General features: G+C 46.2%; 1 protein-coding gene across 6 annotated transcripts in view; it reads left to right on the forward strand.

Moving 5' to 3' along the window:
- Positions 1 to 13,908, forward strand: part of MYT1 (myelin transcription factor 1) — a 56,381-nt gene that overhangs the window by 38,139 nt on the left and 4,334 nt on the right. For 3 of the 6 annotated variants that reach the window (XM_052683977.1, XM_052683979.1, XM_052683981.1), the window contains 9 exons: positions 1,791 to 1,996; positions 2,655 to 2,924; positions 3,331 to 3,485; positions 5,086 to 5,148; positions 5,371 to 5,439; positions 8,443 to 8,505; positions 9,086 to 9,169; positions 12,329 to 12,550; positions 13,321 to 13,412. In XM_052683977.1, the coding sequence (XP_052539937.1) occupies positions 1,791 to 1,996; positions 2,655 to 2,924; positions 3,331 to 3,485; positions 5,086 to 5,148; positions 5,371 to 5,439; positions 8,443 to 8,505; positions 9,086 to 9,169; positions 12,329 to 12,550; positions 13,321 to 13,412 (1,224 nt within the window). The remainder of the gene's footprint in view (positions 1 to 1,790; positions 1,997 to 2,654; positions 2,925 to 3,330; positions 3,486 to 5,085; positions 5,149 to 5,370; positions 5,440 to 8,442; positions 8,506 to 9,085; positions 9,170 to 12,328; positions 12,551 to 13,320; positions 13,413 to 13,908) is intronic. The other 3 variants (XM_052683980.1, XM_052683978.1, XM_052683983.1) reach the window with 3 other exon arrangements.

The following is a 13,908-nucleotide window of genomic DNA, read 5'->3' on the forward strand; positions in this document are numbered from 1 at the left end:
GCAGAAGTCAGCAGCCTCCAGAGGGCTTTCTGTCTGGCTAATCCCACTTCCACAATCCTGTTTAATCCTGATGCAGCTGCTCTCTAAAAAGTGCTCGTACTTGAAAGCATCCCGGTTGTTGCACTACAATGGAAGCTGCCTTTATTACAGTACTAAATCTGTAAAGGATCAGACAATGAAATTGGATGGAGGCCAGAGAGCACAACTGCCACTGTCATCCTGGGTTAGGTCTGATGGAAAAGTAATTTGTTTCCCAGAGCAAGTGATTCTCTTGCTGAATAGATTGTGTTATTTGCAATATTAGCGAAGAATTTTCAGGGTAATTGTACTGACAAAAATAATTCCAGCAGACCCACTAGGATAATCCTTCCTATTTTTTCTCATCACTTATTTTACTAATTTGCTGATTGCGAGTCTATTAGCGGTAGAAATACTTACGAAATGGAAAAGCATCACTGAGCCTACGGTGTGAAATTGAAATTGGCATCTCCCAGTCCTGGATACTGTGGGGTCGGGCTGGCAAACACCCGCACCCCACCGTAAAGACACGGATTAAACAGGACTGAAAAACAAGCAGCCCTACACAAGAATAACCATTCGGGCAAGTTTCCAATGAGTTAATCAAAGCGACAAGATGAATATGATTGCCAATCATAGCGGGGGAGTCTGTTCCTTTCGCTGAGAACTGATTTTAAAGAGATCATCATCCAGAGGGATTTATACTCCCCTGCATGTGTGTGCATAACTCCCATTAATGTCAATAGGCATTATGTACGCACACAATGAGGAAGGGAGCGGTCCTTGGCAGATCAGCATTTCATCATGCCTTATATTCTGGGTTTGTGGTGACAATCGTGAAGACGCTTTGCTCTGCCAAGCTTGTCCTGCAGCTTCGTCCCTGCTGGGATGAGCCATACAGGTCTCGTTGAAGGGGCTGCGTGTTTTCCCCTCAAAACATGCCCAGTGAAATTAATTAAGAATTTTAAAATGCTGCTGATTGAGTCAGAATACGGCCCTGTGATGGGTCAAAAGCAGACAATCCCATTTGCACCCACTGAAGCTGCTGACTTCTGCAAACTCCGGCTTGCTCACAGCCCTTCCAAATGGGCCTAGTTTCAAGATGAGGGCAAGTTTTAGCATGGATTAAACCTTAGGCAAATTTTAGTGTGGATTAGCCATCGAGTATGAATAGAGCACAGCACCTCCTGGATCGCACTGCTGTGTGCTGTGATATACAGCACTGGTGTGGTGTAGTGACCATGTGCAGAGGAGCAATAAATCCTGTTATTCAGACATATTTAAATGACAAATCAGCTGTCGGGAAATTCGTATTTCACTGCTGTCATCATCAGAAGCTCATATTTCATGGCCACGGTTTTGCTATGAATGTAATTTTTTATCCTAAAGTGTTCAAATGTGCTACAAGAAATCTGCTGCAAGTCATCTCTGTGGATAAGTTATGAACAGACGGAGAGCCAGGAAGCTTCTCTGAGCTTTCTCCTTTGACACCTTCCACCGAGGGGTAGCTTTAATGAAGAAAAGTGCTGAGTTCTGTGGGACTTGATGGCAGATCTACTTAATGAATTGACTTTTCCCACCGAGAACCTTCACACACGATCCTGGCCACAGCCAGCACCTCCCTAGCAATTAAATAGCCCATGGATTGGTAATAAACGCAGTTTGCCACTGGAACTGCTGACATCTTCGCTTCATCAGCCTGACTTAACACCTTGCCTTGCCTGTGCCAGACCTACATTAGCTTTCTGTTGTTCCTTCTCTTTTTATTCCAGCCAAACCTTTTCCAAAGGCCTCTTCCCCCAGCCACAGCCCCTCCAGCAGTTACGTGAAGAGCACTTCATCTTCCTCCACAGGCTTTGACTACTCCCACGACGCTGAGGCTGCTCACATGGCTGCCACTGCCATCCTCAACCTCTCCACACGCTGTTGGGAAATGCCAGAGAATCTCAGCACCAAGCAGCAAGAGGCACCCAGCAAGGTGAGCAGGATTGGGACTGGAAACTTTAGATGGGAGAAATACCTTTTTTTTTTCTTTTTCTTCCTTTCCAACCCCCCCTTTCATTTTGACCTTTAAATAGAGAGGAAAGGAGGACATTATCACATATTGCCCTTTCCCTTCCAATGTGCTTTGGGTGATGAGCTATTTGGAGGAGGTAATTGTGGCTCTTAGAATCACAAGGATTCTATGATGTATTAGGATGTTCAGGAGATGAATCGTGGTTCAAATTATCCATCTAAGATGGGTTTCAGTTGCTCACTGCTCAGTGTCTGATGTCATTTTAGATTTCCCAGTTGCATCAGGGGAGCATGGGTTTTCCTGAGGTCTTGTGTCCCATGCCCAGCCTTGGGCAGATTTCTTTGATGCCATAGGACATCTTACATGGCTCTAGATGCCTGTGTTCAGGCAACTGAGACAAAATGCTTCGTTGCTTTTAGGAGAGGGGTGTGTCTGCATGGCACATTTCTGAAAATCTTTATGAAAGAGCATCCCTTCCCATTCAGTTCCTTCTAAGTGACTGCAGAAAAGACAGGCAATGAATAACTTGCTCCCTAGCTCCCCCGTGACAAATGGGGGCAAGATCCCCTTAGGGAATTTCTGGCAGCTGCTAACGTTGGGCACATTTCCAACTTTTCAGTCCATGGACATTGAGGTGGATGAAAATGGGACTCTGGATTTGAGTATGAACAAGAACCGCAAGAGGGAGAGCACATTTCCCAGCAGCAGCAGCTGCAGCAGTAGTCCCAGCGTGAAGTCCCCAGATGTGTCCCAGCGCCAAAACAGCACCAGTACCACGAGCAGCACCATGACCTCCCCCCAGTCCAGCCAGACCTCCCGCCAGGATGAATGGGATGGACCCATTGACTACACCAAACCAAACCGTCAGCGGGAAGAAGAGCCAGAAGAGGTGAGAGGTGACTCTGGATGTTTAAGTTCCAAATCTCAGTGGAGGGATAAATTTCATATTTGCTTGGACTGTTGTCCTGTTTTTCCCAGCACCCCTACTTTGTCATTTAGTCTCTTGGCTGGGGTGCAGATGGAGGCAGGTCCTGCTGGGGATAAGTCTGAGTCCATCTGCAAGACCGTGGCAAAGCCAAGTGTAAGCCCTGTACAGATATGCTTTGAACACTTCTCCTACAAAAAGGGGAAATCACTGCCTGTTTGATCTCCAAATGATGACCAAGGTGCTTGCAGGTCTCAGGAGTGCTGGCAGTGCCGCCTTAACTCTGAGCTGGGATGAACCTGGGGTCCTTTCCCACTGCAGCTCACAGCAACGGGCACCACTGCAACCACTTCTGGCTGTTCTCTTGCAGTCAGAGCCTGCAGCCCACTCTTTTGCCTCCTCGGAAGCTGATGAGCAAGAAGTGTCAGAGGAGAACTTTGAAGAACGAAAATATCCAGGGGAAGTTACCTTAACTAACTTCAAGCTTAAATTCCTCTCCAAGGACATCAAGAAAGAGCTGCTCACGTAAGCCCTGCCTTCTTGTCTTTTTTTCCTATGTTATAAAAACACATCCTCAGTGACAGCCAGGCTGGTAGCAGACAAAATTTGTCAACAGATACACTGTAAGAATTAGAAGCATAGCCACCTGTCTTGCTGTGATTGTTCTGATTTCATCTTAGGGCTTCAAAAGCTTAAAGGGAAACCCTACTTTCATACAACTTCTGATCCTTGAGATGAAATCCACTCCTTATGGTCCTGAGACTCTGCAGTGCTGCAGGGTAGTTCCTATGGAGTTCCGTGCTCTCAGGATTCACAGCTACAGCTGTGCAAACTGCTTTGCAGGGCCCATTCTCCATGATATTTTCCTCTAGGAGCGTTTCTGGCACAGTGGAGGAGCCTTTCCAAGGTCCCAACCTCTTGCTTTGGGACACTGAGTGATGCTGTGAAGCTAAAAGCATCCAAAGGAGCTCAGCACCTTCCCACTGTCCTTCCAGGTGCCTCGTTGGGAAGGCAGGGCTTGTTGGGTTATTAATGTAGAGCAGTGAGTCACATCACCATGATACGGCAGGGCCACAAAATGTGAACTCTAGCTACAGCAGGATTGCTGTCATGCTGCATTATACATTGGAGAGGTCTTATACTGTGTGTGTATTCATGGCTTTGGATGGGGAGAAAATAGACCCAGGTCTTTATTAGATGACACGATGCTCTGCATCCCTGCTGATCCCCCGCAGTCACGGTCTATGTTTAGAGCTGCAGTGTGGATTTGTCCCTGCTCTCATGGCTGCTGGGATCAGTCTGGAGGCTGTGGAGCTGAGTTCTCCCCTCCCAGTGGATCTGCCATGCCTGGGCCTCTTTCCTGCAGCCTGACCTTCCTGTATGCTAAACAGGGGAGAGCTGGTGAGCCTCATTTTGCTGACCTTATACAATGCTGCTCGTTACTTGGCTATGCGAGCAGAAGGCTGATGGAAGAGTGTGGCCAGGCAAGGAAGAGATCCACAGGGGCAAAGCAGTTGTTTCCCTAAATTAGCAAAGCACAAACCAGCTGTCCTATGCAAAACTCTCAAGGCTTTTTGGAAACTCAGCAATGATGTGAATAGCAATTCTTGAGGTAGAACCTTGAAGACACGCAGTGCTTTAGTTGCATTATGAAGGGCAAGAAATTTCTTCCCTGGAATAAATAAATGGTATCATGGCCAACCCTGAGCTGTCTCTCCTCATTTAGTACCATTGCTCCTCTCTGACCCGAGAGCTGTAACGAATGATCTGTAATTAAGTCAGGAGCTACCTGTGTCTGATTGAAGCTCAGTGTCTTATGCCGTCCCTGGTGGGTTGTGAATGTGCCATCTCTCAGCCCTCCCGTTGGCAAAGAGTGGGTACCAACAGCACTGAGAGCCCAAGTGTTTCAAACACTTTCTTCACATTTACCACATTTTTTTTTCTGTTAAAACTGTGAAGAATCATGAACTTCTGGGAGCAAAAAAGGGAGAGAGCTGGTGTATTTGCCTGTGAACAGGACCAAAGGCAAGGGCATTCCAATGCAGATACCAAGGAGGGCTCGCATTCTGGGGTGAATTAATCTCTTTCCAGCACTTACATCTGTGTTGTTGTTGTTGTTGCCCAGTTGCCCTACCCCAGGCTGTGATGGCAGTGGACACATCACGGGAAACTATGCCTCTCACCGCAGGTGGGTTCACCTTTTTTCCGCAGTTCAAACTCCAAATACAACTTTAGTTTTTAGTATATTGTTTGCCCATGTGGACAATTTGGTTCTGTTTCCTCCCCACGTTCTGTTACCCTTCTCCATCCCCACGCCCCTGCCCTTTTTCTTTTTCTTTTTTTCTTTTCTTTTCTTTTTTTTTTTTTTTTTTTTTTGGCTTATCCAGATATTCCATCTCTTCTCTTTCAGCCTTTCTGGTTGTCCTCTTGCTGACAAGAGCCTCAGAAACCTCATGGCTGCCCACTCTGCTGACCTCAAGTATGTTTGCGCTCAACTTGGAACTCCTTTTTTTGCTTTCCTCCCCTCTCCCTTATTTTTTTTTTCTTCTCTATATACCTTCCCTGTTCCCCCTTTGTGCTCTGCTTTTGCTATTTTATCCCCTCCTTTCTCCTATCAAAACTGATCAGAGTCTGCCTGTGAGGAGCTCTGGTGGAGCCCAGCTGTCATATTGGGTAGATGGTGGCACATGGGAAGGGGGATTTTGGGGAGAAGGCATCACAGGGCAACTCAGAAATAACCCAGACCCCTGACAGGCTCTGTTGGATAAAAATAAGCTAATTTATTTTTCATTTGGTGTCTTTTGCCCAGCTCTCGTTCCCTAAATTTGTGCCATCATCCTTCCTATTATCATTTTTGTATGACTCTCAAATAATCCGAAGCCAAGGTAAAGGCACACGCTTTGGTACTGGGTACAGACACAGGTGGGAAAATACTGCCAGGTCGTAGCAAAAAGAACCCTTTCAAAGAACACGGCGTGCCAGTTTTGTGCTATGCTGTAAGGGCTGCTGGGGATCCGGTGGCAGAGATTTCCATTCATTGCCATGGGAGTACGACTGGCGGGGCAGTGGGACAAGCACACGGTGCTTGATGAGGCAGGATCCGGAGCAGATGTAAATGGGAAGAGCTGTGCACACGTCTGTTAATGGGTAGCAAAAGGCTCATGGACACCTGAATGTCTTCGTTGCCAGTTCTGCTCTGGATGGGAGCAATCCAGGCTTGGTGTTGACTTTCAGATGTATTTCTCCTAATCCTGTTTTCAGCTTTATTTCCAATGCTCCTCGTTTTCAAGAGCTTCCCTGCTACCCAGGGGAATTTCCCAACTGCTCCCTTAGTTTGCCTTCCCTTAAGGAAGCTTTAATAGGAATTGTATGAAAAATCAGTGGGGGGACTCGAGCCTTCTCCACCCAACCCACATCTCTGGGGGAAAAGTGAGTGTTTTTTCAGTATCCCTGCCACACGCACAGCCTGTCTTTGTAGGCTAATTTTCCTCTTAGCTTCCTGCTTTGCTGAATCCAAATTTAGGATTATTTCAATGGTGAGATATTCATAACCATAATTGAGAAGAACTCTACTGAGAGCAAAAGCTCACGAGGGGCAGAGACAAAATAAGTCCTGTGTCCTGTATTCAGTGGGTGACACTAAAATTAAATGATGTCCAGAATGATGCATCCCCCTGTGCCCTTAAGCATGTGATAGTAGTGTTTTGCTACCAAAATACTGCATAAATCAGGCAACTCCTGGCCAAAACAAAGCTTTTCAGCGTTATTTTCCAATATTGTTCTCTTTCTTTATCCTGGTGAGGACGGAGGCACAGAGAAAGAGAAAGGGATTTGGAGATATTGCAGATATCACACTCAGAGCTTTTCCACAATTTCAGATAAGGCCCTGTTCAGCATTTTTATTGTAAGTTGTATTCCAGGGGTTAATATCCCTGATTAAAAAAAAAAAACAACAAAACAACAACAACAAAAACCCCCTAAAAAGCTCCAGGCTGAAACAGGCAATAAGAGGTCTCTATCGGAATGATTTGTCTCCAGATAATTAAAAATAAAAATCAAATCACTTTTTTTTTTTTTTCCCCCCCCACCTTTTTAAAAAGTCCTGAAAGGCAAAAGGAGTTTGGTGTTGGTGTTTTCATCATTTCATCCCACCCCGAAGCTAGAACAGCAAAGAATGATTTTGATTCTTTCTCTACTTGTATATAACAGGGAAACGCTCTCCTCTCTGATTATGAGATGAGTTAGGGGACTTTTACCCTCACCCTGCTGCTTCTGCACCAGTCCTGGGTCTGAGCAGTCTCTCATAGCCCCTCGTGTTGTTGCCTGGATCAAGCATTGAGCGCGTTACCTTTCTCACATGCACTGGCCTTGCAGGCAGCTCTGCTGCCACAGCACTGCCCATCAGGTCTCTGATGCCCAGAGGCACCGAACATCTTCCAGCCAGTGCTGCCAAGCCAGGCAGAGGCAGCCTTATAATTGAGGATCAAGAAAGCGAGGGCACAAAACGTCCCCCTAGAACAAGGGGCCTTTGCAAGCTCGAGGCAGCAGCTCAGCCTCCCCTGCCCCTCCAGCTCCATGTGCTTGACTTGAGCAGCGCTGGCTAATTGGCAGCCTGGCACTTTGGCCCCAGCGAGGGCTCCTTGCTTCTCTTGCTGGTCCCCATGACAACTTTTATGCCTCACCTACAGCGTTTGGAGCAGGTCTTTGTGCTTGTGGCACTTCACAGCCCTTCACCTTCCTCGCTTCCGTGGCTGTAATGATGCAGTGCTCAGCTCACACTATTATCTTTGCTCCTGCTCTGCGGTGTGCGAGCTTTTGTGCTGGGCTGTGTGATCACAGAAGCGTTCTTCTAGGCTTGGCCTTCATTCATGTTGCTGAGCACTGGATGCTTACTTCCAAACCCATGATTGTGGATGCAGTGGATGGGAAGGGACCTGAGGTCCCCTTCAGAGTCCCCATCCCTAACCCACAGTGTCACAGTGAGGTTATGGTCACCTTTTTTTCCTTTTTCCTTTGTTGCTTTCCAGCACTGATGAGTTTGGGGCTCTGAGTTCCCTTCTGGGGTGCCTTTAGTGAACTTTGCCTTCCCACATCACCCAAACCCAAAGTGACCCTGGGGAAGACACCTATGCGGCCATGCTATCCATGGTTGAAGGATATTTCGGGGGTATTTTGCCTATGCTCATATCCAGCCCAGTGGCACAGGATGGCATTGGTCATCTCCCTTCATCTTTCTTGAGAAGATAGGCATTGCCCCAAGGTGGGGACACATCCAGGATTTGCATCCCTCCCCACATCCTCATTCCTCCCCACTCTTCACCTCTGATGCCCACACCCATCAGCACAGGGACAGCAGTGCTGTGGCCATTGCAGCACAGCTGCTGTTCCTGTGGAGGGAGAAGGGGCAGGGAGGAACCCTGCTTTGGTGCAGCCCCACTGTATGGGTGACCCCCAGCTCACGGCAGCCTCCTTTCATCCACAGGTGCCCTACTCCTGGCTGTGACGGCTCTGGTCACATAACAGGAAATTATGCATCACACAGAAGGTAAGATCTTCTCTTAAATTATTTTCTCTTTCTTTATTTCTTTTTTTTTTTTTTTTTCTTTTTTTTTAATTTCTTTCTGTCTTTTTCTTTTTCCTCCCCCTGCAGTGGGCAGAGTTGTAAAGTTCTGAATAAAACATTAATGTTACTGACAACTGAAGCCTATTTTCATCTCTTTAATCTGACTTTTTTCCTTTTTTTGATGTTTCCAGCCTCTGATTAGAAGCTCCCTTCAATAGAATAAAAGACAAAGGGTCAGATTTTAGCTGATGCAATGTTCCTGTTAATAACGCTACCTATTTATGACTTCTATTATCACTTTATAGCATTAATAGCGGAGATCTGAGCCTTCTGTTTCAACAATTCCATTAAACATTGCAGGCTGTTAGCAGATATCTTCTTATCTAGGCACCGTTAATTACTGTCCATCTCCTCAAATACACATATTTTTTTCTCCTGACTTCTCCTCGTGATGTGAAGCTGCAAAACGAGAGAGATCAAAACCGCGTGCGAAATTCGGGGGAAGCTGATGAGGTGGGGGCCCTGCCAGTCAGACAGCCCTTTCTTCTCTTTTCAAACACAGTCTGTCAGGCTGCCCTCGTGCCAAGAAAAGTGGGATCAAGATAACCCCGACCAAGGATGATAAAGAGGACCCGGAGCTGATGAAGTAAGTGCGGACAAAGAGAAAATCAGCGGCGTTGCACATGAGGGTAAAAAACCCACAGTTGGGTGGAATGCTGGAGGCTTTCAGGGTGGCAGTGGGCACACGAGGGGTGCTGGCATGGGAAGGGTCAGGGCTTGGTTGCCCCACATAAAACGTGCTTCGTACAGCCTTGGCTACTGCTGAATATTCCGAGCTGGAGAAAGGAGCTTTGAGAAGCGGATGATATTTGAGCCATCTGCTCTGTTCTCGCTCCTCTGTCTCCAGGAAGGAAAGCTTCCGAGCTAAATGAACTGTGTGATAATTAGCAGGAGTTAGCGGAGTTTATTAAAAATTAAGCGACCTACTTGAGAATCTGCACGAAAAAAAAAAACACCTTTTGGATTCACATAGTCCTGAATTGCTGGTGGTGTTGCGATGCCATTTTGTGACACAGTGAAGGAAAGAAAAAGCAGTGAGTGCAGCTGTGCAACCGTTGGCTGTTGGGCTTTTATTTTTTCAAGTGATGGTTGAGGGTGCACCAAGCAGCTCCTCCTGCTTTGCAAGTGATCACTTCTCAGTGCAAAGGAGCTTGCAAAGGAGATCTTACAGGATTTGCTTGCTACAGTGCAGCTGATGCTTGCACAAGAATGCTTCCCACAAAACCGATGTTCTTCCCAGTGCTTGGGGCTGTGCTCGATGTTTGAAAGCTAACAACAGGAAGGAATGTGCTGGAGCATCATTAGGGATGGGATTTTGGATCTCAGAACAACCCGAATGGCCTCACTGTGGTTCTGCTCCTCTGCTTGCAGAGGGATTCACGAGGACTGAACGTCCTGATGTGCTGCAGAACAAGCAGCAGCCCATGGTCCTCTGCTAGTCCCAGAATGAGCAGCAGCTCCTCTGAGATGTGCAGAACAACTCAGATTCCTTTGCTGTCCATCAGTTTATAGCAGGCTGGTGCTTTGTCTCCAGCAGCAAGGTGTGCACTGCGCACATCCATGCAAGGATGCATTGAGGAGCTTTGCCTCCAAATCCATTCTTCTGCTCCGAGTGGCACTTGAAGCCCATCTGAGTTTTGCACATTGCCACCAAGGAGAATGTCATTCAATCCCCACTGTTTTGCTGCTCATCCTTCCAGTAATTTACTATAGATGTGGTAGAACAGAGCACCTCAACCTTCAGCCCAGCCCTGGCACCAAGTGGAGGCATCCGCACTTCCCTAATTGATCAAGTGCTGCTGCTGCTTCTGTTAAATAATAATAATAAAAATAATTTTTTTTTTAAATGTCCGAGCCAGCTGTTTTGCACAATAAGGCTCTGGTTTATTTTTTAACAATGAAAGTGTAATGAAAGTTAAATTAACAGTGTAAAATATGGAACGGTTGGGCCATAATGGCTACATGCTAAATGCTGGGGTTTGTTTCTCTCTCTCTCCCTCTCTTATTTTTTCCTCTCCTTTTCCTCCTGAGGATTCAGTAATTTGCTCGTGATCATATAAAAGCAATGATGTTATGAATTTACTGAGGATCCTGCTGGCAGGGATATTATAAGTGAATTGTGCTGCATTTGCAGCTGATTAAAATCGAGATCAGCATTTTTCAAATTATCTTGGGAAAATAATGGGTGTGCGGCTCCCCCTTCTGCTGTCAGCTCCTTTTTGCACGAAATATAAGCAGTGAAAAGAATCACTGCTGTGGTGAAACAGAGCTTGTGATTTCCAGGAGCGCTCAATGGATATTTTGCTGGGGTAACTCGAAGTCTCTAATTGCTTTCAAGCTGAGGACAAGGGGTTATTTTTTCCATTTCTTACCTTTTTATAGGGTAACCTCCCTCGAGTAATAAACTTTTAAGTGTATTTATAATTGACTAGCATCTTTAAACAAGTGCAAGACACAGCAGAAACCGTAATAGACAGTCAAGACTCTGCTGAATGGCCGAATTCACTCCGCGTGCCATTAAGTGGGGAGTTAGCAAGTGAGCTGTGCCAATTAACACTGCTCGTGTCAGCGCCGCCCCAACACCTCCAGCACCATTTTCCTGGCCTCAATTGGCACTGGATGCATGGGACGGGCAGCAATTCCTGCTGCTGCCCAACCAGGAGCACATGGTTTGCTTCCAATGTGTTTGGTATGAGGGGATCATCCTTGGGGTGCTGCCGGGATCCCCAAAACCACAGTTATTTACCATCTGTCTTATGGTGTGGAGACATCATAGCAGCTGCTTTTTGGGTGCTTTTCTGTGAGTGTGGCAGTGGTGTGATGCCCGCTGGTTGTCTTTGGTTCTTTTTAGGGGAATGGCGTAGCTCTTAATTTCCCATCTGCTTCCCATATCCATTGCTGCAAAAACAGCACTTCTATTCCCTGAGGGCCTTTTTCCATTACATATTTGTTGGAAGTAACTAAATATCTCTATCCCTGCCTGCTGGTTTTTGACTTGAAAGCACCTCTCCTTGTGCACCATGCAGCTCCTACACCGCAGCACCAGTGGGTGTGGGGTGGCACTGAGCAGCTCAGCCCAGAGTGCTGAGCCCCAGCTATGACAGAGCTCATCACCATTGTTTTGTTCCCATTCCTAATCTCTAACCACAAGAATAACATAGAGACTAATGAGTCCCACAGACTCTTAAAACTTGTGTGAAGAGATGTCCCAGCTGATGCAAAGTGGTGTGACCTCCATCGGTGAAACATCCACCAAAGTCATAGAACCACTAAGGATGGAAGATAGCTAAGATTCCCAAGGCCCACCCCACCGTGCCCACTGACCACGTCCCTCAGTGCCACATCTCCACAATTCTTGAACATCTCTGGGGACAGTGACCCCAACGCCTCCCTGGGCAGTTTGTGCCAAAGTTTGTGCCATCGCTGTTCTTCTAGAGAAAAAACATTTCCGAATACACAATCTGAACCTCCTCTCGTGCTACATGAAGCCATCACCTCTCACCTCTCATCCTGTTGCTGTTACCTGGTCACAGAGGCTGACCCCCACCTCACTGCAACCTGCATTCAGGGAGCTGTAGAGAGCAATGCAATCTCCCCTGAGCATCCTTTTTTCCAGACTGAAGTCTGGATGGCATCCCCAAGTATGAACACTTGCTTTCCTGCTTTCCTCTTTCCTGCTCATCCCTAATATCCTTCCATCCCTTTTCACACCTCTCCTATAATTTCTTGTATTCCTTGTGCTCAGGTGTCCGGTTCCTGGCTGCGTTGGTCTTGGGCACATCAGTGGTAAATATGCCTCCCACCGCAGTGCATCGGGCTGCCCCCTGGCTGCCCGAAGGCAGAAGGAAGGATCCCTCAATGGCTCCACATTTTCCTGGAAATCACTGAAAAATGAAGGCCCAACCTGCCCTACCCCAGGCTGTGATGGATCCGGCCATGCCAATGGGAGCTTCCTCACTCATAGGAGGTAAATAATTACAGGATCATTAAGGGTTGGGAAGAACCTTCAAGATCACCAAGCCCAACCATTGACCCATCACCAACATACCTTCTATGTCCCTCAGTGCCACTTCTTCACTGTGCTTGAGCACCTCCAGGGGATGGTGACCCCACCACTTCCCTGGGCAGCCTGTGCCAGCGCATCACCGCTCTTTCAGAGAAGTTTCTTCCTAATATTCAACCTTGGGATCACCCTAAGTGTGGCAGTTTTGGAGTAAATGTACTCCGAGCATCATTCCACTCTCGATGAAAGCTGGGTAACTGGTGCTTTTAATGCTGCCCTCAGTCAGGTTGCTCTAAGGGCTGTGTTTTCTGCATGGGATGAAAACACTTAGATGTTTTAACTTTGCAGTAGTGAAATGTGAATTGGACAAAATCATGAAAAGCAGTAATGTAGTGTCCTTCCATTAGCACGCCGGAGCAGTTCTTCAACAGTCAAAATGGGAGTTTGATGCCCAGTCCATCCAGACTCATTTCACCTTCCTTGCCTGTCATGCCCTCTCTTTTAGAAAATAACACTTTTTCTTTTTTAATCTTTGCTCAGAGAAAATTGCTCTTGCTTTATAAATGAGGACCTTTGTGGCATTATTCATAAAGCAATTTCCTCTGCACCATAAAAAGCTTTTAGAAGAACTATCTCACAGCATGAACTCCACCAAATGGTACACGCTCTTGTTGGGAACATAAGCACCTATAAATACAGAGAGTTTATGAAACCCATTTTTACTTGTTTTTCAGTTTGTCAGGGTGCCCAAGAGCTACTTTTGCTGGGAAGAAAGGAAAACTCTCAGGGGATGAAATTCTCAACACAAAGTTCAAGACCAGTGATGGTAAGGATTTTCACTCATTTTATTTGGCACGTGTGTTGGGGTATTGAGCCCCAACTGGCATCTCTTCATAGACTGAAATCTTTGGATCTACTAGCAAATCCTGTGCTACAAGCACCCATTTTTTTTGATTGCCTGGGTACTGAAATAGTGAAATAGCGCTGAAATTTGAGTATTGGTTTTATTATTTTTTTTCCCCTCAAATATTCTCTGGCATTTTCACAAATCCCTTTCAGACATTCAGTTATTTTCATCTATTCAAGACTTCTAATCCCAAAGATATTTCTGGATCTGGAGCTGTGTTAGCGATGGCACTTTGCATTTCTAGTGCTATCACTGAGAGATTTTGGTATTAGATAAGGTTCATGCATTTTACCTGAATACTTACATAGTTTGGAAGACATAAATACCTGTGCTTTTCTAGAAACGTTCCCTTATTTTATTACACTGTAACTTCTAATGGAGATATGCTTTTATTTTTTTTAATGATGTCTTCCCT

This window comes from Tympanuchus pallidicinctus, unplaced genomic scaffold (genome assembly GCF_026119805.1).
Source record: "Tympanuchus pallidicinctus isolate F22 unplaced genomic scaffold, pur_lepc_1.0 scaffold20, whole genome shotgun sequence".
Lineage (NCBI taxonomy): Eukaryota > Metazoa > Chordata > Aves > Galliformes > Phasianidae > Tympanuchus > Tympanuchus pallidicinctus.